General features: G+C 39.8%; 1 protein-coding gene across 3 annotated transcripts in view; it reads left to right on the plus strand.

Moving 5' to 3' along the window:
- The window catches only part of ZDHHC9 (zDHHC palmitoyltransferase 9), an 83235-nt gene extending 59650 nt beyond the window's left edge, over positions 1 to 23585 (plus strand). For all 3 annotated transcript variants that reach the window (XM_077888092.1, XM_077888090.1, XM_077888091.1), the window contains 8 exons: positions 4051 to 4211; positions 9096 to 9254; positions 15093 to 15230; positions 16136 to 16182; positions 16926 to 17030; positions 17589 to 17692; positions 18302 to 18398; positions 22027 to 23585. In XM_077888092.1, the coding sequence (XP_077744218.1) occupies positions 4051 to 4211; positions 9096 to 9254; positions 15093 to 15230; positions 16136 to 16182; positions 16926 to 17030; positions 17589 to 17692; positions 18302 to 18398; positions 22027 to 22143 (928 nt within the window). In that variant the 3' untranslated portion in view covers positions 22144 to 23585. The remainder of the gene's footprint in view (positions 1 to 4050; positions 4212 to 9095; positions 9255 to 15092; positions 15231 to 16135; positions 16183 to 16925; positions 17031 to 17588; positions 17693 to 18301; positions 18399 to 22026) is intronic.

The following is a 23585-nucleotide window of genomic DNA, read 5'->3' on the forward strand; positions in this document are numbered from 1 at the left end:
GACCTTCACATAGCAGTCAATCTGGAGGCTGATTTTAAATTATGTTTTTAGTGTTCAAGGAAACTTTTTCCCTATAAGCAGACTCTTGAGTGTCATCAGAAGACCCTTGAGCCAGCCTTATAGGTGATTCTACATGTTTACTATGCTTTAAAGGTAAGTAGTATGTAAGAGAACAGAAAACTGTCCATATGAGTGAAGACTTATAGTAAAGGCTTATTACTATTATGTGGGACAAGGGCCATCGTGGGGCTCTAACCTTGGGCCCTTTCTGCTGTTCCAAGCACAGCTCTTTCTTAAAGCCACCCTTAACAGCTGCCATAGGAGCAGTTTTAAGCAGCCATCAGCTTCCCACGAGAGCTCTTCTCTGACCACTTATAGTCTTTAGAGTCTGAATCACCCTCCTAACACTTGATTATTGGTCTTATCTTCTTCTCTAGCTGTTTCATATGTTAGTTATGTTTTCCTAACAAAATTAACTCCTATTTTCTCTTGTTCTTCATTTGTTAGACCCACAGCACTTGTTGGCGGATTGATTGCACTGAGCTATTAGGGAGACTTAGAGGTAGAGTATTTTAAAGAACACCATTCCGTGCTCCTAGTCTGTGAGGCAGAGCCCTGCTATGGAATCTGTCTGGTTTCTTACTAGCTCTACTCATGAATCTCTTTTGAGTTTTTTTCATCTCAATTGAAGTCTGTGTCATTATCATTGTCCCTCCAATGAACTAGCATGCTAGGGTTGGGGGATGGGACATGACACACCAGCCCAGCCTGGCACTGCTGGTTACTGCTAGACAGTACCACCATGTGGCCCATGGGACATGTGGAAGTCCAGTCATGTTACCCAGCTATGGGAGCCTGAGGCCAATCAAGAAGTTGGTAGAAGGTGGCTTAAAATAATGATATCTCTTCAGGTGGCATAAATGAATACTTAGTAGGGACATGGTTGAGTTTAAAAAATTAAAAAGGGAGAAAAGCAACTTCTAAACCTTCTGGAAGGGGGAAAGCCTCTTGGCACCTTGAAGACAAAAGAGAGTTCTATTTTAAGAATATGGATATAATTATTCCAAGAAGTGATATAAATGGAAAATGCTAGAGGATTTCAAAAACAGTTAGCTTATATTCATGGATGACATATCCAGTCTTCCACTAAGATGAATTCGTGATTTAGGATACTCCTGACTTAAAAAAAAAAAAAAAAAAAAAAAGGATACTCCTGACTTTTCAGGTTGGTATTGGGAATTGCCACCAAATCTTCATGTACCCTATTCCTGTCAGAGACATCTCTAGCTTACTGCAGTTATCAGATTAACCTAAGGGGGTATTTTTGACCATAACTATTAAAGACAGACACTATAGGTTGTAGTTAACAACAGTCTTAGCCACTGGCTCTCTAAGTTTCCTCTTACTTGGAGTGGAAAGGCCTGCTGGTCCCACATCTGCCTTCCCAGCCACACCCACTCACTAGTGACAACTGGCTGCCAATAGCCTCATCTCTGGAGAACAATACAATGGGCCTATTGTGTACTTGTTGACATACAGAATGGATTGTTTTAGCAGGTGCAGAAGATAGTCCGTGTGGAGATTACAGAGACCTTTATCCTTGATGGTGTAGTGTAATTCAAATCTAAGTTGTCCTTTGTCTGGTTAACAAGCAGGTGTTGGAATGGGACTTGGTTAATCTCGGATCCTTCATGCATGGGGGGCAACATTGATGTCTGTGTGTGTGTGTGTGTGTGTGTACGAGAGAAAGAGAGAGAAAAAGAGAGAGAGTTCTACTTTCTCTATATCTTTTTCTTGTAATAAAACAATTTAAAATCCCTTTGGTGGCCAATCAGATAGTTTTGATTTTTCTAAGTTCATTTGTTGGAGACTGTACCCCCAGAGCAATGTGAGTCCTAGAGAAATTACTTACTTGTTTTCAAGAGTGATCTTAGAAACGGGCAGTGACTAGAAAGATGGCTCTTTTCTGTTAGTGTGGTAACTTTACTTGGCTTGTTCATAAAACAGTCTTGTGTTTCTCCTGTGTCCTTTGGGTCCCTGATAGCAGAGGTGACTTTTGTTTCCAAATTCACTTCTTGATTAACTGTGCTACTGAAGGTGAAACAGTGGAAAAGAGGGGGTTCCACAAGTTAGTGAAATTCAAGGGCCTTAATTACCCTATATTTAGATTCTTTAGTTCTTCAAAATTTACCCCCTACCCTTAGCCTTTAGGGGAGGAAGTAAATCATATAAAATCAGGCTATGACCAAAGATTTTGTTAAAAACAAACAAGCAGGCAAGCAAACAAAAAGCCACAAAAATCATTTTGCAAGTTCACTACATATGTTCACCTTCAGGACAAACTGCTCAGCCTAATATAATAGTTGGTTCGCACCGGCCCCTGCAGTCATGTGTGTGGCAGGGAGGCAGAGGGAAGATCTCATATGTATTGTTTCAAAACTACAGCGAATGTACAACATGGGGTTAAATGTTTGCTCTGAGTGGACAGCAGCTTGCTTAATCCCCATGTGGATGAGGTAAGCGTTTTTTCCTTAGCTTACTTTCTCTGCTCTCCCTCTGGCCCTTGCTCATCCACTTATAGTCTGCCTCCAAGAGAAGATCTCTGTATTGAAGGAAAAAATGTGCCTCAGGAGGAAGAGAATAAAAATAGGTCAGTGATAACTCTCATCACATATTCCTATTTATTTGGTTTGAAATTCAGTTTAATGCAACAAGTATTTGTTGATAGCTTCTTTGTCCCCATACTTGTATTAAGCTCTGGGAGATAGAGAACCATGATGGTGATGTTAATAGCTGACACTTACTTAACGTTTACTATGTTTCAGGTGCAGTTCTAAGCATTTCATTTATATGCATGCATTTGATGTACACAGTGACCCTATGTAGTACTATTATTATCCTCATTTCACAGCTAAGGAGACTGAAGTTAATTAAGTCACCCAACTAGGAACTGGTGGAGCCAGAATTCAATCCCAAACATCCCCACTCCAAAAAGACAAGGTTCTTGCTCTCATGAAGTCCAGCTGGGGAGATGAGGTCAACATAGTGAAAAACAGCTAGGAAACAATGTGAAGCTCTGACAGTGAGGACGACGCTAGAGAAGGGAGAGATTAGGGCACCTTAGGAAAGGCCTATCAGAGGAGGCAAGATTTCTCTAAATCCCAGATTCTTCATTTATCAAATGGGTCTAATAGACTACCTCATAGAGTTAGTGTGAGAATTGAATGAGATAATGCATATAAAAGGCTTAGTGCAGTGCCTGGCATATGCCAAGTGCTCAGTAAGTTGTGATGTTGACAGTGATGGTGTTGATGTCTCTGGGACCTGAAAGATGAGTAGAACTGGGATATCCAGAGAGGAAGGGGAGTGGCCTTCCAGGTGAATTATGAGGAAAGAGGGGGAGCAAACATGTTGGGAAGGGGTGCCAAGGAGATACAATTTTCTTATTCCCTTGCCTAAGGTCACTAAGCACCTACTAGCAGAGCTGATCGAGGAGAGAAGAAGATGGATGTTGCAAAGACAGTCAGCAGCCCTGAAGCTTTTCACTGGCCTTGAAGCATGCCAGATGTACCCTCTGCCTGATGCTGGGACCCCGCTTCATGGATCGTACTCATTTTTCTTCCTCCTCCTTGAGCTCAGGGCTAATGCCTGATGAGAGGTCATGAAAAGCTCTAGACATTCTCAGAGTGAGAGAAACCTGTGGTAATTACCAGTCCAGGCCCAGTTGCTTCCCTGACCTTAGTGTGAGCCTTTCCCAAGGCACAGAGGAAATGTGGTTCTCAGCAGGCTGAGACTTGCTGATAAGGGGAAGTCCCCTGAGACTGTCTTCTCTAGGTTATAGGTGGCATCGATCAAGTAAGTGTTGATCTCCTACTATGTGCAGAGCCATATATTAGGAGTTATGGGTAATTCAAGAGAAGAAAAAAAACATAGGCCCTTCCCTCAAGGTCATGCTGATTTTATTGTGAAGACAAGATTGACACGCTGGTAACAGTTTGAGGTATAGCTAATGTAGGTATAGCTAAATGTTCAATTGCCTGCTTTCTTCAGATGTCGATACCTGGCTGTCCAGCTGTCTCCTGCCATCCCTGTGTTTGCTGCCATGCTCTTCCTTTTCTCCATGGCTACACTGTTGAGGACCAGCTTCAGTGACCCAGGAGTGATCCCTCGGGCCCTCCCAGATGAAGCGGCTTTCATAGAAATGGAGATAGGTGAGTTTTCTAACCAGCTGGTGAGATGCTGTGCAGTGAGTGACTTTAATCACTAAGGGAATGGAATCATAATGGTAATTGCAGATTAAGAGTCATTTTTAGTTTTTTTCCTGCAAGATCCTGAATCTGAGATCATGACCACCCTATGATTTTGGTAAGGCAGATTTAGCAAGACTTGAAAGCTATATGCTTCATTCTTCCGTGTGTTGGGTTGTGTTTCAGGAGGGGTTTGTTACCAAAGTCCTGCTGCACTGTTCCCAAGAGGATAGGCTTTTTTACTTTTGGGGGTCATGAACTCATTGGATTTTTTAAATGAAAGCTTTAAGCCTTCTTTTCATAAAAATATTCTTATATATTTGCAAATACACATAGTTTTGGTGATTTCAGGGATTCATAGATCTTTTGAAGCACATTCATAGGCCCCACCAAGAATTCCTGCTTTAAGGCAATACGCAAGGTAAGAGGAGACAGCCGTGGTGCCAGGAACCACTGAGAATTCTAGGAAGGTAAAAGAAGGTAAAGGAAGTAGTTACAGGCTCATTACAGTGCAGTTTTCAGCTCAGGGTAGGTCTCTTTGGGATAGAGATGAAGTGCTACACTAGCCAGAAGCCAGGATGGCTCCACAAATTGAAGCAGAAGATCCCAAGGGCTAGAGGCTAAAGGAGGGAATATCCTAGGAGCTCGCACTGGAAAAAAAGGCCATGATACTAGTACTAGGAGGAACTAGAAGCTCCCCAGACCAACAGCAGTGCCTGCCTAAATTGTTTGCAAGTCCAGTACCCAAGTAGCTTGAATCAGCATTGAATCCAGATAAAGTAGAAGAACGGGACCCAAAACTTGTAAGACTAGAAGGTATGCCCATGGACCACCAATCTATGGTTAGCCTTTGGATTGTTAGGGTGTTTGTTTGATTTTTGATTTTAATATTATTTTATTTAACTAGAAACACACAAACATATTAGAGTTATAATAGATATTACATTACATTTATATTTTTGAGAGAATTTACATTTGTATAATATTATCTGCCTAAGAAAATACTATGTCTCTATTTTCAGATTAAATTTTATGCCCTTGAATAACATTTTTATAGTTTTAAAATCTAGTTTCTGTATTTCTCATATTGAGTGTATTCCTTTTTTAAAAAGATTTTATTATTTATTCATGAGAGAGACAGAGAGAGGCAGAGGCACAGGCAGAGGGAGAAGCAGGCTCTATGCAGGGAGCCCAACGTGGGACTTGATCCCGGGTCTCCAGGATCAGCCCTGGGCTAAAGACAGTGCTAAACCCCTGAGCCACCCAGGCTGCCCGAGTTTATTCCTTTTTTTTTTTAAGATTTTATTATTATTTATTTATTCATGAGAAACAGAGAGACAGCGAGGTAGAGACAAACAGAGGGAGAAACAGCCTCCATGCAGGGAGCCTGACATGGGACTCAATCCTGGGTCTCCAGGATCATGCCCTGGGCTGAAGGTGGTGCTAAACCACTGAGCTACCCAGGCTGCCCCCGAGTTTATTCCTAATGTTTATATGCATGCTATCATCAATGAAATATTTTCTCCTATTTCCATTTGATGTTTTTTCCTCCAGTTTTATCAAGATGTAATTGACACAACATTGTGTAAGTTTACAGTGTTGATTTGGTACTCTTTTAGAAGGGTTTGAAAGCTTCCAATCTTTTGTATTTCTTTTGTTTATTTTAGCTGCATTTCCCTCTAGCTTCTTTTTTTAAAAGATTTTATTTATTTATTCATGAGAGACAGAGAGAGAGAGAGAGAGAGAGAGGCAGAGACACAGGCAGAGGAAGAAACAGGCTCCATGCAGGAAGCCCGATGTGGGACTTGATCTCGGGACTCTAGGATCACGCCCTGAGCCAAAGGCAGATGCTCAACCTTTGAGCCACCCAGGTGTCCCTCCCTCTAGCTTCATAGTGAATTTCTTTTTGAAGAATTCCAGACTGTTTTAGTTGAGCTAAGCGGACATAGGTTTGTGCACATCTGAGCTTAGGGATGGGGTGAAAGTGGAAACAGTGGCGAGAAGGCAGAGGCTGGGTGTCTTGGTGCAGCTGGAGTTCAGGGGAGACCTGGTAAAGCTGGAGTAGTTAGGAGCAAGATAGGAGGGAGAGTTGTATGTGCCATCTTTTTTCCATCTGGATGATTCTTTTATCATCCTCTTTCCATTAACATATAGAGAAACTGGTCTCTTGCATCTCACAGCAGGTGTTAGCAAGGTCAATTCTGTTTTGCCGGATCACTGGGCCTGGAGCCCAGGCTTGAGCTGTCACATTGTTGTGACTTCTCCTTTTAGTATGTTTCTCTCCATAGACGAATGCATTTTTGCATTCATTCGTATGTTTATGTTAGTGAGTTTTTGTCAACTTACGTTCATCCCAGTTCTGGGTATGCTCTGTGCCTGGGGGCTGAGGGGCAGAAGATGACATTGTGATTCCCTTGAATCATAGCGCCTCATGGGGAAGATGAACCATGAACCCTGTCTCACAGGTGTCTTCATGTAAAGCACATGCAAAGGAATATTAAGGTGGCATGATGGTACTTATATCATTCTCTAATGAATAGCTATCCCCATTCTTTTAAAACTTGTGATGCACTGTTATTGTTTGATTTCACAGCATCCACCCCACTCTGCAAAAAAAGGAAAAAAGTTCCATATGGCAGATATTTTTAAAATCAAAGTGAATTGAAAAATTATTCTGTTTTTAGAATTATCCTGCATATCTAGGATGCAACGAGACAGGCATTCTCATATGCTGCAGATGGATGGGCGTGCAAATTGATACTGTCTGGAAAGCATTTTGGCAATGAGCAATATGGGCTTTAAGGATTCATACCCTTTGACCCAGTAATTCCACTCTACTTAGAGTTTATTTAAGGGAAATAATCAGTTATACAAATTACTGTAGAAGGATTTTCAGTACATCATTTTTTTCTTTTTTAATATGGGCCTGGTTATTTTAATGCTGGCAACTTCATCTATTACTGCTCAGACTTCAACATGCTTTCCTTTTTTTCCTTTATGTTTTAGAAATTAACTTTAAAGCATGTATATATTCTTTTTTAAGATTTTACTTATTAGAGAGAGAGAGTGAGTGAGTGTGAGGAGGGGCCGAGGGAGAGGGAGAGAATTTCAAGCAGACTCTGCGGTGAGTCCATAGCTGGACTCAGGCAGGTCTCAATCTCACCACCCTGAGATCACTACCTGGGCTGAGACCAAGAGTTAGTTGCTCAACTGACTGAGCCACCCAGGTGCCCCAATACGTATACATTCTTGAGGAGGGGAGGTGGGAATTGTGATTGGAGTGGTGATCAAAGGGGATTTAAACTTTACCTGAAATATTTTAAGTTTTTTCATGCAACATCATTTAAATGTAAAAACCCAGAGGCCACTTAAATGTCCTACAATATAGAATGGTTAAATAAATTACAGTATATGCATATGATAGAATATTATATTGCTGATATTAATGTTTTTAGAAGAGAAATTAACAAACCTGGAAAAGTTCACCATATAATGTTAAGTGAAAGATACAGAATACAAAATTATACTTAGAATGTGATCTCTAATTTTTAAAAGTTGTGAATGTTTATTTATCTGTTAAGGAAATACACCAAAATGCATGGATATCCCTGAATTGAGAGACTGTCAATGATTTTTATTTTTTCTCATATGTATTTTCTATTTTTTCCAAGCTTGTTACAATAAGCATGCATTAATCTTATTTATAAATAATTGTTTTTCTGATTCTAAGTATTATCAGTCTTTTTTCATGCATATTTTTTATTTTTGCAAGATAATATCCTTTTATGCATGTTGCTTTCTAATGCATATTTTCATTTTGCAACGTATTGTGAATATTGTCCTGTATCTTCATTGACTTGTCTATATCATTTTATTTTTTTTCTATATATATCATTTTAAATGGTTGCATAATATTCCATCCTATGCAAGTATCATAATTTATTTAACCAACCTCCTATTGTGACACTGAGGTTATTTTCGAGTTTTCACTATTAAAAGAGACTCTGTGGCAAATGGCCTTGCATCAACATCTTTTGTATATCTCATTGTAATTTTATTAAATTCTTAGAAATAGAATTGCTGGGTTAAAAAATATATGCCTTTAAACTTTTGGAAGCCACTGCTTTTATTGCTTACTGATAGTGTATAAAAATACCTTCTCCCCATCCTTGCCAACACTGGGCATTTTTACTCTTTTTAATATTTGTTAATATAGTAGGAGGTAACAGTGTCTTTGTGTTGATTTTTATGTCTTTTGATTGTTAATGAATTTATTAACTTATTTATTTATAAAGGTTTTATTTATTTATTTATTTATTTATTTATTTATTTATTTGAGAGAGAGAGTGAGCAGGAGCCGGGTAGGGGGCAGAGAGAGAGGGAGTTGCAGACTCCCCACTAAGCAGGGAACCTAACATAGGGCTCAATCCTAGGACCCCAGAATCATGACCCCAGCTGGAAGCAGATGCTTAACTGACTGAGCCACTCAGGTACCCCTGATTGTTAGTGAATTTAAATGTTTTCATTTCAAAAAAAAGGTTTTAATTTCATATATTTTTTAGCCATTTCAGTTTTTCTTATGAATGTTTTTCTTTGTAATCTGCCAAAAAACGTGAAGAAACCCCTTTCACATGTGCATAAAAGAATTGTATAGCATTTAGTGGAATTTCATTTTTTACTGATGTATCAACTCTCTGATGTTCAGAGTGTCCTCAGATAGTGTTAGTCTGGAGAAGACAGTGTGCCTAGGGAACTGGTGATTACTCCCACTAGTTTTAGAGAAGTGGTAAGACTTTAGGGCTCAAATAATGGCTAGCAGTGAAATTAACTGTTTTTACTGATCTACAGAAGCTACCAATGGTGCAGTGCCCCAGGGCCAGCGACCACCTCCTCGTATCAAGAATTTCCAGATCAACAACCAGATTGTGAAGCTGAAATACTGTTATACATGTAAGATCTTCCGGCCTCCCCGGGCCTCCCATTGCAGCATCTGTGACAACTGTGTGGGTGAGTAAAGCCAAAGTGGCTTTGTCTGGGGGGAAGGCTGAGTTGAAGGAGGAGAGGGTTAGGGTTATTATTCCAGGGAAAAATCAGTAGGAGTGGGAAGATAGACTTATAGGAAATAAGCTAGAATTAGATAGGAAACTTTAGATAGGAAAAATGCTTCTGAACAACTGTAGATCAACTGTACTTCTGGAGATCGAATCATAATTTAAATATCCTCTAGCCTAAAATTTATATTAAAAAACCTTTTTGGAAATGGGTGAGTAGACTTTACCTGTTTTTCAAATCTGGATTTGTTTCAAGTGGAGCCCACCTTATTAGGTAGGGGGAAGAGAACCCTAGTCCACTGGAGGGCAGCAGCGGGGAAGGAAGGGATATGTAAGAAGTAGTGTTTCCAAGAAGAAAGTTGCTAGCATTTACTGAGTTCCTGCTATATACCAGGCACTGTGCTAAGTGCTTTCCCTTTCTCTCATTTAAGACTCATAAGAACCCCATGAGGTAGGTATTATCCTCTTTTTACAGGTGAGGAAATAAGTGAAGAACCTTTGTGCAGGTTCATGTAATTAATATGAGATGAAACTAGAGCAGGTCTGGTTCCAACACTGTCCTTTCATCTTTCTCTGCTGATGCTGCAAGGGTGGCTGGTGTGCATAATACATGGGCCTATGGTTCTATCTCCATATATGTGGCTTGGTTGTAATCACTGCCTAGTGTGTGCTGAGCCCTGAGAAAGATCAGAAATAGGCAGGAAATATGTCTATGGATAGGCATATATGTGCAACTCCTTACATTACCAGTAAACATACTTCTTTTTAAAAAGGATTTTATCTTTTTATTTGAAAGAGAGAGAGAGAGCATGAGCACACATGGGTGCTGGGGGCCGGGGAGAGGAGGAAAGAGGGGGAAGGAGAGGGACAAACAGACTCTGCACTGAGCGTGGAGCCTCAGGCGGGCCTCGATCCTAGGACCCCGAGTCAAACACTTAACTGACTGAGCCACCCAGGCACCCCGAGCAAACTTTTAGCACTCTTTGTATATGCCATGGAACATGCCTGACTGAGAACATTGCTTACTTCTTATTAGCCAATTCTTTAGGCAAAGGTCAGGAAGATAAAACTTACTTTATATGGTAAAAATCTGTGTATAGATAGGATTTTTATAAATTAAAACTCATTTTAAATTAGCTAGGAAACTCGATATTTCAAAAAGGTCTGATGTGAAGTTTTTCATAAAGAATTCCCTCTCCTTATTAATATTCTTAAATATAAAGAACTCATTCAAATTGATTTTTAAAAACAAACACCGGGCAGCCCAGGTGGCTCAGTGGTTTGGTACTGCCTTCGGCCCAGGATGTGATCCTGGGAACCCGGAATCGAGTCCCGCGTCGGGCTCCCTGCGTGGAGCCTGCTTCCCCCTCTGCCTGTGTCTCTGTGCCTCTCTCTCTCTGTCTGTCATGAATAAATAAAATCCTAAAAAAAGAAACACTAACATTCCAGGAGAAATATGGACAGTTCGTAAATGGGATATGTTATTAACTAATTAACATGAAAAAGGTTCATCCTTACTATAAATCAGAGAAATAAAAATTAAAACAAGATCTTTTAAAATCCAGAACATTACCAAATAAAACCTGATCATGCTTACACTCCCTGACAGGAGTGTAAATTGGAACAAACTTTTTGGAAGACAACCTAGTAGATTCATAAAACCTTTATTTTAAAAAAAAAAAAAGATTTTTATTTATTTATTCATGAGAGATACAGAGAGGCAGAGACATAGGCAGAGGAGAAGCAGGCTCCCTGTGGGGAGCCTGATGCGGGACTTGATCCCAGGATCCTGGGATCATGACCTGAGCCAAAGGCAGATGCTCAACCACTGAGCCACCCAGGAGCCCCTCTTAAAAGCTTTAAAACATGTATACCCTTGGATGCAAGTGATCCCCTTTCTAGGGATCTGTGCTAAGAAAATAATCCGGGATCCTGTAAAAGATTTAGGTATGGAAATATTTACTTCAGGATTGTTATAATGTGGAAAAATTGGATAAACCTAATTGTCCATCCATAGATAAGTGGTCAAATAAATTGTGGGCCATTCATGCAATAGATTTATGGGAAAAGCTCATATTAGAAAGCTAAATGAAATAAAATAGGAGCTAGTCTACATTTATAGTGTGATCTCAGTTACACATTTGAAAAAATATAAGTATATGCAAAGATATATGCAGGAAAATATGCCAGAAAATATACCAGTAGCTTATTATCTATGGGTTGTAGAATTACAAATGATTTTGTTTCCTTCATTTTTGTTTTGTTCTTTGTTTTTTTTTCAAGTTTTCTATGATGAGCATATATTAATTGTATTATCAGAAAAAGTATGATTTAAAATATAGTAGGGGCACCTGGGTGGCTCAGTCAGTTGAGCATCTATCTGACTCTTGATTTTGGCTCAGGTCATGATCTCAGGCTCGTGAGATGGAGCATCGAGTCTACTGGTGATTCTCTCTCTCCCTCTCCCTCGGCCCCTCCTCCCACTCATGCTTTCTCTCTCACTCAAATAAATAAATAAAATCTTAATAAAATAAAAATGGTAAAAATATATCTGTATAAATCTATAGGTTCCAGTGTTTTTCTATGGCAGATTTGCTTAAAGTGAGGCCATATCTGTAATTCTTGATCCAGATATTACCTTAATCACTTGAGCAGGTTTTCCCTACATCTTCTTTTCCTTTGCTGAAAAGATATATTGTAGTCCTTTAGCCAAGAGATGTACCATTCTTACAGTCTTATTAATTTTGACTAGTATGTAGCTTTTTCTATTCATTAAAATAATACATGTTCATTGTAGAAAATATGGGAGGTACAGAAAGTATAAATAAAATTTGATCCCAAATTTCCTCTCCATTTTGCTGTATCTCCTTCCAGTGTCACTTGTTTGTGAAGTTAGATCACACATGATAGAGTTTTTAATCCTGCCTTTGTCACTTAACATTATATCCTGAGCATTTTTCTACATCTTAAATGTTTTGAATGTATTATTTTCTAGTTTATTTAATTACATATTATTTGCTATTCCATTTTATTCATTATCATTACACTGCAATAAAAATGATTAAATTTAAGGATGTAGAGAAATTGGAACCTTTATATACTGCTGGTGGGAATATAAAATGGTATAGCCACTGTGGAAAACAGTTTGGCCATTCCTCAAAAAGTTAAACATGGAATTATCATTTACCCAGCAATTTCACTCCTGGGTGTGTGTGTGTGTGTGTGTGTGTGTGTATACCTAAATTAGCTTGCTCAGGATACCATAACAAAATATCATACACTGGGTAGCTTAAACAACAGAAATTTATTTTTTAACAGTTCTGGAGGTTAGAAGTCCAACATCAGGTTACTGGCAGGATTGATTTCTGGTGAGGTCTCTGTCTCTGGATTGCAGATCGCCACCTTCTTGCTGTGTTCATATGGCCTCTTTTCTGTGCTCATGCACTCCTGATGTCTCATCTTGTTCCTATAATGATACCAATCTGACATGATTAGGGCCCTACTCTTAAGACTTTTACCTCCTTAAAAGCCTTGTCCCCAAATACAGTTACATTAGGGGTTAAGGCTTTAACATATGAATTTTGAGAGGGACACAATTCTGTCCATAACAATACCAAAAATATTTGAAAATAGATAAACATTTTTGTACATTAGTGTGCATGGCAGTATTGTTCACGGTAGCCAAAAGGTGGAAACAACCCAGGTGTTCATCAACCAATGGATGGATAAACAAAATGTGTTATATCCATACAGTGGAATATTATTCAGCCATGAAGAGGAATGAAGTGCTGATATATGCTACATTGTGGATGAATCTTAAAAACATCATGCTAAATGACAGAGGCCAGACAGAAAAGGTCAAGATGATTCCAGTTATATGAAATATCTAGACTAGGAATAGAGACAGAGAAAGATTAGAGGTTACTGGGGCTGGGGGGAAAGAGAAAGTGGAGAGTTATTCTTTAATGGGTACAGAGCTTCTCTTTGGGGGTGGTGAAAAATTTTGGAAATGGGTAATGATGATGGTTGTACAACATTGTGAATTTTAAAAATGCCACTAAATTATACACTTAAAATGAATAAATTGGCAAATTGCATGTTATATATTTTTCCACAATACAAAATCTAATAAAAAATTACTGAACTTAAAAAAAATTACTGAACTTAAATTTCTGTGCATATTTCTATTTCCTTATGAGAAATTACTGAAAATGAGTTTATTTTGCCAAAGGGGCGTGAGCCTTATTAAGACTGTTGATACACACTGCCAAATTGGTTTTCTGAAAGGTTATCTCAATTTATACTCCCACAAAGAGTATAGTGGTATCCATTTTATGCTATTCTCACCAGCACTTGATATTATTTTTTATATTCTTATTTTGATAGACAAAAATTGTCTTATTTTGTACTAGTATTGTACTGAATTATTAGTGAATCTGAAAACATTTAACTATATGTGGTATTTGTTAACTGTTTTCACCCTTATTTTCTTGAAGGAGTATTTGTATTTTGCTATTGATTTGTAAGGACTTCTCATATACTAAGGTACAGAATTTACATATATTTACACTGGTTTTTTTCTCTTTAATATTCTTTTATGATATTTTTAATATGTATAAAATGTTTTTTAAGGTTTATGGAGTCAAATATATTTTTCTTTATCTGTGTTTTCTTTTTTTTATTTTTTATTTATTCATAAAAGACAGAGAGAGAGCTAGAGGCACAGGCAGAGGGAGAAGCAGGCTCCATGCAGGGAGCCCGACGTGGGACTCGATCCTGGGTCTCCAGAATCATGCCCTGGACTGAATGTGGTGCTAAACCGCTGAGCTACCTGGGCCACCCCTATTTGTGTTTTCTTCCATTACTTTTATGCTTACTGAGAAAATCTTTTTCTACATAGGGGATAAATGTTCATCTATTCTTTTTTTAAAAAGATTTATTTACTTATTTATTTTAGAGAGAGAGAATAGGAGTGGGAAGGGCAGAAGGAGAGGGAGAGAGAATCTCAAGCAGACTGCGCTGAATGTGGAACCTGACTTGAGGCTTGAACTCACGACCCTGAGATCATGACCTGAGCTAAAACCAAGAGTTGACCACTCAACTGGTTGCACCACCCAGGCACCCCTCATCTATTCTTTATAGTTATTTAATGGTTTTATTTTATTTTTACATTAAAAAAATTTTTTAGAGAACTAGAGAGAAGGAAGGAGGTGGGGCAGAGGGAGAGGGAGAGAGAGAATTTCAAGCAGACTCCATGCCCAGCATGGAGCCTGATGTGTAACTGGATCTCACAATCCTGAGATCCTGACCTGAGTGGAAATCAAGAGTTAGACATTTAACTGGCTGAGCCACCCAGATGCCCCTGTAGTTTTATCATTTTAAAAAATAACTAGAGGTTAAGAAAAACCACACTACTCATTTTTAAAAATTTCCTTGGCTGTTTTCACCCACTTCTTATTCCTGAACTTAGTCCACCTAACATTTTTCTTTGGAAAAGCCAAGTCTCTGTTGTCAACTGGCAGTGAGGCAGCTCACTTGACCCCTCAGTGCCTTAGCTTTTTCAACTGTAATGGAAGGAAAAGAATATCTTCTTTTGCTTGACTTCCAGGGTGACTGTGGGGATGAAATGAGATGACTATGAAAACATTGTGAAAAAGTGAAAAAAAGAAACCAGTGTTTTTTTATAATTGAAATTGACAGTGGTCATTGGGGTCTCTAAATTAGGTACTATGTGGATGGTGTGTTGTGCTTCATTTTGGAGGCTTTGGCACTGGATTCTCCCTTTTTCCCACAGAGCGCTTCGACCATCATTGCCCCTGGGTGGGGAATTGTGTTGGAAAGAGGAACTACCGCTACTTCTACCTCTTTATCCTATCTCTCTCCCTCCTCACGATCTATGTCTTCGCCTTCAACATCGTCTATGTGGCTCTCAGTGAGTATGCAGGGCAGTGTCTGTTGGTGAGGGGTGGGAGAAGATTTAAGGAGATCTGAGGGGAGTGGTTGGGTTTCCTGGTGGGACTTTACCATTGCAAAGGCACCCTAGGACCAATTAGAAGTGAACACTACTTTTTGCTCTCAATTGGAGCTCCAAAACTTAACTCACATCAATCAGTATTACTGAGTGTGTTGACCTTCTCATTTGGCCCTCTGCTGAAGACTGAGGCCCTGATTACTGGTCTGTACCCAGAGTAGGGGGCATTTCTGAGGTGATCCCAGAGATTGAGGATGTATTTCGGTTCTGCATCCTTTTTTCTTCTTCCTTGTAAGACCTGCTCTGTGCCAGGTAGTAGAAAGGGTTATACTAGAGAAATGACTTTCAGTAGCTTGTGGTCTACTTTGGGAGACAGAGAATACACACTCACATGTGTGCACACATACACACACACCCCAAATCCCCCTAAAGGCAGATGAGATGTGGAGTTAAAGGAGGCTTCTTGATCAAGAGATGAGTTCTCAGCTGGATTTTGAACAAGGGAGGGGAGGGACATGGATTGGTGAGGAGAGAGAATTTTTCTTGGATAGTTCTGATTTCTTGCTGTGAATGCATGTTCTCCATCCATGTCCATAGTTTGGGGCTAAGGAAGAGGGAGAGGAACAGGAAGCGTGGCTTCTGTCAGACTCTGTAGTCCAGTGCCAGGTCCCACATTGAAAGTGTAAACTCTTTGGTGAGGATACTACCTGCTTGTAGGTAAGAGTCCCTTGTCTGAGTGAGGGCTTAATCTCTTGCCAATTTGTAACAAGGGATCGGGAGAAAAGGAAATGAGTGGGTACTAGGATAAGTGCATTTTTTACTAAAGTCATTGATTTTTCTTTCTACTTGTCCTCCCAATTTAACAGAATCCTTGAAAATTGGCTTCCTGGAGACGTTGAAAGAAACTCCTGGAACATATCCTCCCCTGGCAGTATGTTCCTGTGACGCCCTCTTAAACTAGTTTCGAGTAGGCTTTCTCTCTGCAGTTCTCCCACCATCTCGTTTTTCAGATGTCAGAGAGTGCCAAAGTCTAAAGTTAAAAAAACAAAAAAAAGTCTAGTCTTAATGGTAGCAACCAGAATGGAAGATGGCCAGGGCTTAAAGGGAGGTCTTTCCCTCACCACTTTCTCCACTGCCTCCCTCTGAAGTCCTTCTGATCCCAGGCTCAGCCCTGCCTCCTCTAGTGTCAGTACACCTCTCATGTCACTTGACCAAAGTCCTATCTTTCTGTTACAGCTAAGGCTTATTTTGTACAGCAGTTGTATTTCTGAAAAGGAGACTCAGATGGGAATTCTATAAGTCATGTTCTGTTTTTCCCACCAACTTTTCATTTATAAAGTTTATTTTTCAATGGATTTTCCATTGGCAGTGATGGCTTTGGCTCTCTTCTAAATGTTCTCTTCAAAGAGCTAATGATGAATAAACAAGCATTTAAATGAACCAGAAATGTTAGAGAGCTACTTGTAATGACTAAACAGGAGTCCTCTACCTTTCATATATCCAGCAAGTTTAGAATTCCTGTTATTATATACGGATACTTGGCCATTTGTGATATATGTTCTGAGAGGTAAGGATGGTATGATTGGTGCCGAGAGTATGGGCTGAAGCATTGAACCCCCCTGGTGTAGCTTCTTCAACATTCCTTAACATCACCGCACTGTTCTAGAAGTGCTCATTTGCTTCTTCACACTCTGGTCCGTCGTGGGACTGACTGGGTTTCACACTTTCCTCGTGGCTCTCAACCAGACAACCAATGAAGACGTGAGTCAACTTTCCCTTTTCCTCATCACATATTCTTCCTCTATCCAGAGCCTATTCTCTCATTTCCTGCTGGAGAACTGAGTCTCCAGGGTTTGGAAGGTCGATGCAGACAGAACCCTAGGGAGATTGTTAAATCCAAAATGTGGAAGAGAAAGCACACTGCTTTGTTTGGGGCTGTGTTTTTTTTTTAAGTTTTTATCTAAATTCACCATTGTTAATGGTATGATTTGTAGTCTTCCAGACTTGTGTCCGTGTTTTAGATGAATATATATTTTGTTTTTTTAGTTGAAAATAATACATATTATTCAGCTTCTGATTTTTCACTCTATTGTGAACATTTTTCCATGGCTATGCAGGTATTTTTTCCTGTTGTGGTAAAATATATATAATATAAAATGTACCATCTTAGCCATGTTTAAATATAGAACTCACTGGCATGAAGTACTCTCATGTTGTGCTACCATCACTACCATCCATCTCCAGAGCTTTTCATCTTTCCATGCTGTAGATATTTCTGCAGCATATTTTTTACTATAAGTCTTGGCTTTTATCTTGCAGATCAAAGGCTCATGGACAGGGAAGAATCGTGTCCAGAATCCCTATAGCCATGGCAACATTGTGAAGAACTGCTGTGAAGTGCTATGTGGCCCCTTGCCCCCCAGGTATTCAGAGAACTAGAAGATCCTGGGATTCTTGGGACAAGCAATTTAACCTAATCCTATTACCTGGTCTGATGCATTTTTTTGAGAGAGATAGAGAGAGAGAGAGAGAGAGCGAGCAAGCATGAGCACAAGAGTAGGGTGGAAAGGCACAGAGGAAAGAGAGAGAATCTTAAGCAGGCTCCATGCCCAGTGCAGAGCCCAACATGGGGCTTGATCTCATGACCTTGAGATCATGACCTGAGCCAAACAAGAGTCAGACACTCAACTGCCTGAGCCCCCCAGGTGCTCCTGATGCATCCTTCTGAGTGTGGCCTTTTTGGTGTCAAATAGGTCTTCCCAAGGATTATCCCTTGGTGCCTTACTACATGGACCACAGACCACAGGCTAGTTGTTTTGAAGGGATAACCTTTCGTTCTTATTTCATTTGTTTGTTTCTTCCTTGGTTTGTTGAAGAAAACCATGAATGGAAGACAGGAGGCATGTGCTAGGATAACACTAGTCTGTTAAAGGGTAGGTTTATGTTTTCTAGTACATGCAGCAAGGTTCAGTGGGGTGGGTGGGGGAAGGGATGAATACAAAGTGCTTTATTAATTGTCCTCTCTCCTTCAGTGTGCTGGACCGAAGGGGTATTTTGCCACTGGAGGAAAGTGGAAGTCGACCTCCCAGTACTCAAGAGACCAGTAGCAGCCTTTTGCCACAGAGCCCAGTAAGTATTCCTGACATAATGGCTGAATTAGTGATAGAAGGTGTAGGCTAAATTTACACCTATGAGATATAATTAGGCAATTTCATGTCCAGTTGCTCCAGCTTCTCTGTTTCTGCTTCTGTCCCGACATTGTCTTCAGATCTTTGTGCTCTTGAGGTAGGTTAAGAGCTAGTCATTTCTTTGACATCCTGTGCCAGTCACTGGGCTAGGTGCTAGGGATATGCCAGTTAACAAGACAAACAATTTCACTGCTCTCAAGGAACTCATTGTGTAGTAGGGTTGAAAGACAAGGAAATAGGCCATTGCTCAATGTTGTGAAAAGAGCCGTGAGGAGGGAAGCATAAAATGCTATCAGAGCAAAGATAGGGGTAAGGGCAGCAGTGGGTTAGAGTTAATGAAGGGGTTACCTTGGTAGAAGGGGGCTTCATCCCTGGAATATGCAGTGGTTGTAACAAATCTCCCAGCTGTCTTGCTCAGGATATACTTTATAAAGTATGTTCCTAAAAAGTTACTATTTGATACTTTATTTTTTATAATAGCCTTATTGAGCTATAATTCACACATTATAAAATCCCTATTTAAAATGTACAGCTCACTGGTTTGTAGTATAGTCACAGAGTTGTGCAATCGTCACAACAATCAATTTTAAAATATTTTCATGATCTCTCACCAAATGCCTGCACCCAGCAGCAGTCACTCTTTTTCCTCCTAGCTCCCCCAGCCCAATCCCTAAGCAGCTATTAATCTACTTTCTTTTGCTATAGATTTTCCTCTTCTGTACATTCCATGTAAATGGAATCATATAGTGTGTGGTCACTTGTGACCGGCTTCTTTCATTTGACAATATTTTCAAGGTTCATCCATGTTGTCATATATAGCAGTACTTCATTCCTTTATACAGCTGAATAATATTCCATTATATGGATAATGCCACATCTTATTTATATATTCATCTATTGATAGCCATTTGGGTTGTTTGCAACAAACAACCTTTTGATTATGAATAATGCAGTGATGAACTTTCCTGTGCAAGTTTTTTCATAGACATGTATGAATTCATTTATCTTGGCTATATACCAGGAATGAAATCACTGGGTCATATAATAGCTCTATGTTTCACCTTTTGAGTACCTTGTGAACTGTTTTCCTAAGTGGCTGCACCCTTTTACATCCCCCACCAGTAGTGTATGAGGGTGCCAGTTTCTCCACATTCTTGGCAATACTTGTCATTATTATTTGACATTCTGGTTCTAGCCATCCTAGTGGGTGTGAAGTGGTATCTCACTGTGGTTATGATTTGCATTTCCTTAATGATGTTGGGCGTCTTTCCATGAGTTTATTGGCCATTTGTATATCTTCTTTGGAGAAGCATCTATTTAGATCCTTTATCCATTTTTAAATTGGGCAAGTTGGTTTTTTATTGTTGAGTACCAAGAGTTCTCTTATCAGATATATGATTTGCAAATATTTTCTCCCATTCTGTGGGTTATCTTTTCACTTTCTTAATGGTGTCCTTTAAAGCACAAAAGTTTAAATTTTGATGTAGTCCAATTTATCTATTTTTTTTCTTCTATTTCTTGGGCTTTTGCTGTCAGATGTAAGAAACCATTGTCTAATCCAAGGTCATGAAGACTTATTCCTCTGTTTTTCTAAGTGTTTTATAGTTTTAGCTCTTAATATTTAGAACCTTGATCCATTTTGAGTTAATTTGTATATATATGGTGCAATGTAGGGAGTTCAAGTTCTTTGATTTGCATGTGGATATACAGTTGTCTCAGCACCCTTTGTTGAAAAGACTATTTTTCCCCCATTGAATTGTCTTGGCACCCTCATCAAAAATCAATTGACTGTAAATGCAAGAGTTTGTTTCTGGATTCTCAGTCCGATTTCATTGATCAGTGTATCTATTATTGTGCCAGTATCACACCATCTTGGTTATTGTGGTATTGTAGTAAGTTTTGAAATTAGGAAGTGTGAGTCATACAAATTTGTTCTTTATTTATTCAATTATTTTGGCTGTTCTGGGTCCCTTGAATTTCCATATTCATTTTAGGATTTGCAAAGAAGCCAGCTGGAATTTTGATGAGGATTGCATTGAAGCTATAGATCAATTTTTGGAGTATTATCTTCCTAACAAGATTAAATCTTATGAATAATTAACATGGCTGTCTTCATTTGTTTAGGTCTTCTTTAATTTCTTTCAACATTTTGGGGATGCCTGGGTGGCTTAGTGGTTGAACATCTACCTTCGGCTCAGTGCGTGATCCCAGGGTCCCAGGATCGAGTCCCACATTGGACTCCTTACATGGAGCCTGCTTCTCCCTCTGCCTCTCTCTCTGTCTCTCTCTGTGTCTCTCATGAATAAATAAACAAAAATCTTTAAAAAATTCTTCTTTCAACATTTTGTATTTTCCAGAGTACATTTTTTAAAAATTTTATTTATTTATTTAGAGAGAGCATACACATGCAAGTGGGGGGAAGGGCAAAGGAAGAGGGAGAGAGAATCTCAAGCGACTTTGTGCTAAGCATAGAGCCAGATGCAGGGCTTAATCTCATGACCCCGAGATCATGACCTGAGCTGAAATCAAGAGTCAGACGCTTAACCAACTGAACCACCCAGGTACCGCTAGTATAAGGTGTTTTTTTAAGTTTTATTTATTTAAGTAATCTCTACCCTCATCGTGGGGCTCAAACTCATGACCCTGAGATCAAGAGTCACATGCTTCTCCAGCTGAGCCAACCAGGTGCCCTCAGAGTATAAGTTTAATGCTTCTTTTGTTACATTTATTCATAAGTATTTTATTCTTTTTGATGTTACTGAAAATGAAGTAATTTTCCTAATACATTTTTGGATTGTACATTGGAAGTATATAGAAATTCAATTAATTTTTTTATATTGATCTTGTATCTTGAAACCTTGCTAGACTAGTTTATTCTAATAGATTTTTAGTAGATTTGAGCTTTCTTTTCAAATAGAATCCTACTTTTAAGTGGATGATTTTTGTAAAGTAGATAATTGTTCTCTACCCTTCCTAAATTTTGAATTCTTTTTTGAAGTACAGCAAACTCTGGTTTATATATTATTATCATTTTGAATTTCATTTTCCTGATGAATCTGATCTTATAACAATCTAGGTTAGTGATGCTAAGTTGAAGGTAGGGAAGGATAGTATTTTAGAATCACTAAGGGGGCATTTTCAAACCACATATCCCATCTGAAGATTTTGCCACCCTACCCTATTTGATTTAGGATCAGTGTTCCGGTGAGCTGTGTGTTAGGGAATAAAAAAGACTGAGAACCACTCAGGCCTTCTTAGACAAGTATGTTATAGCATTCTGTTGTGAAGGGAAGGGGTCTGTGTAATTATTTGTGGTCCCTTTTATTAATATCACAAATAATGATGAAAACATCTATCCACAACAGTGAAGAATAGAATTCAAACTTCAGTCGCATTCTGTTGAGAAGACTAGAGTTCGGTCTTGGTTCTGAGTTTGGTGTTGGTGGATGTATATTTGTAGCATCAGTGTGGTTGATGGATTCAGAGGAAGAGTTAGGTGTCTATGTATTATCTCCATTTAGATCTTAAGGGAGAGTTTTGTATTGAATTTGATACGTTTTCCTTCTCAGGCCCCAACAGAACATCTGAGCCCAAGTGAGATGCCGGAGGACACCAGCACTCCTGAAGAGATGCCACCCCCAGAGCCCCCAGAGCCACCACAGGAGGTGACTGCAGCTGAGAAGTAGCCTATCTATGGAAGAGACTTTTGTTCGTGTTTAATTAGGGCTGAGAGAGATTTAAGGGGAGAAGATAAACCTGAGACAGAGAGCAACCGAGCTGTCCCTTTTATTGTTTTCCTTTGGTCTTATTCACCCAATCGCACACTGGCATTTTCTTGCTGCAAGCTTTTTTTAATTTCTAGACTTGAGGCAGTCACGGAAGATGTCAGTCACCTCTGGTAACTGGACAAATGGGTCCCTTGGGCCCCGACACTGGCTTTCAATGGCCTTAGCCATGGAGCCTCCTTGGACTCCCCTCTCTTTCCTCCAGATGCCAGCTCTCCTGCTTGGGGTCATTGACCCAATTCTGGGGTTAAAGTTTCTTGAGACTGGCTCAAATCCTCCCAAGCTGCTGCATGTCATGAGTCCAGAGGCAGTCACAGAAAACTCTGGCCAGGGAATCCTAACTGGATTCCCAGGGCCTTCAGAACTGAAGAGGGTGAAGAGTGGGCTTGGAGGATTCTCCTGGCTACAAAGTGCCAACATTGCCAGCAAATCCTTTCAGGAATGGGGCAGATAACTTCCACTTGTATTTATTCATGTAGCTTCTCCTCTGTCCCCTGCCCACTCTCTAACACCCAAGCCCCACTCTTTTTCAACTAGAAATATGTAAGTAGTTACTGTAGAGAAAACAACCACATTTCTTGTAGACTACCTGGAAACTTTTTAATACCTGTGCCATTCTTAGTAAGAATTTATGAGATGCCAATGACATGGCCCCTTGCACTCTTTGTCTCATCTCTCCTCCTTTCTCGTTAGCCCCTTTTGTTTTCCTTTTGACTCTTGCTCCTGCTAGGAGCAGGAACAGCAGTAATAAAAGTCTGCACTTTGGTGATTCCTTTTCCTCAGAGGAAGCCTGAGTGCTCACTTAAACACTACCCCCTCAGACTCCCTGTGTGAGGCCTGTAGAGGCCCTGAATGCACAAATGGGGAAACCAAGGCACAGAGAGGCTCTCCTCTCCTCTCCTCTCCCCCTATGTCCCCTCAAAAAAGAAAAAAAAAGAAAAAAAAGAATAACCAGTACTTCCATTAGGCCTCGGCTGAGTGAGGAGGGAAAGCCCAGCACTGCTGCCCTCCCGGGTAAACCCACTCCAAGGCCTTGGCCCACCTCGGGCTTGGTAACCACACGGGGGCTTCCTCCAAGCCCCACTCTTCCAGCACTTCCACCGGCAGAGTCCCAGAGCTGCTTCACCCTGGGGGTGTGCTTTGACCCCCAGTCAGCTCTGCTCAGGACCTGCTCTATTTCAGGGAAGAAGATTTATGTATTATATGTGGCTATATTTCCTAAAGCACCTGTGTTTTTCTCTTTCTAAGCCAGGGTCCTGTCTGGATGACTTACGGGGAGGGGGGGGAGTGTAAACCAGAACTTTTAATCTATTTGAAGGTGATTAAACTGTGTCTAATGCAAA

The sequence above is a fragment of the Canis aureus genome, chromosome X (assembly GCF_053574225.1).
Source record: "Canis aureus isolate CA01 chromosome X, VMU_Caureus_v.1.0, whole genome shotgun sequence".
In the NCBI taxonomy this organism is placed as follows: Eukaryota; Metazoa; Chordata; class Mammalia; order Carnivora; family Canidae; genus Canis; species Canis aureus.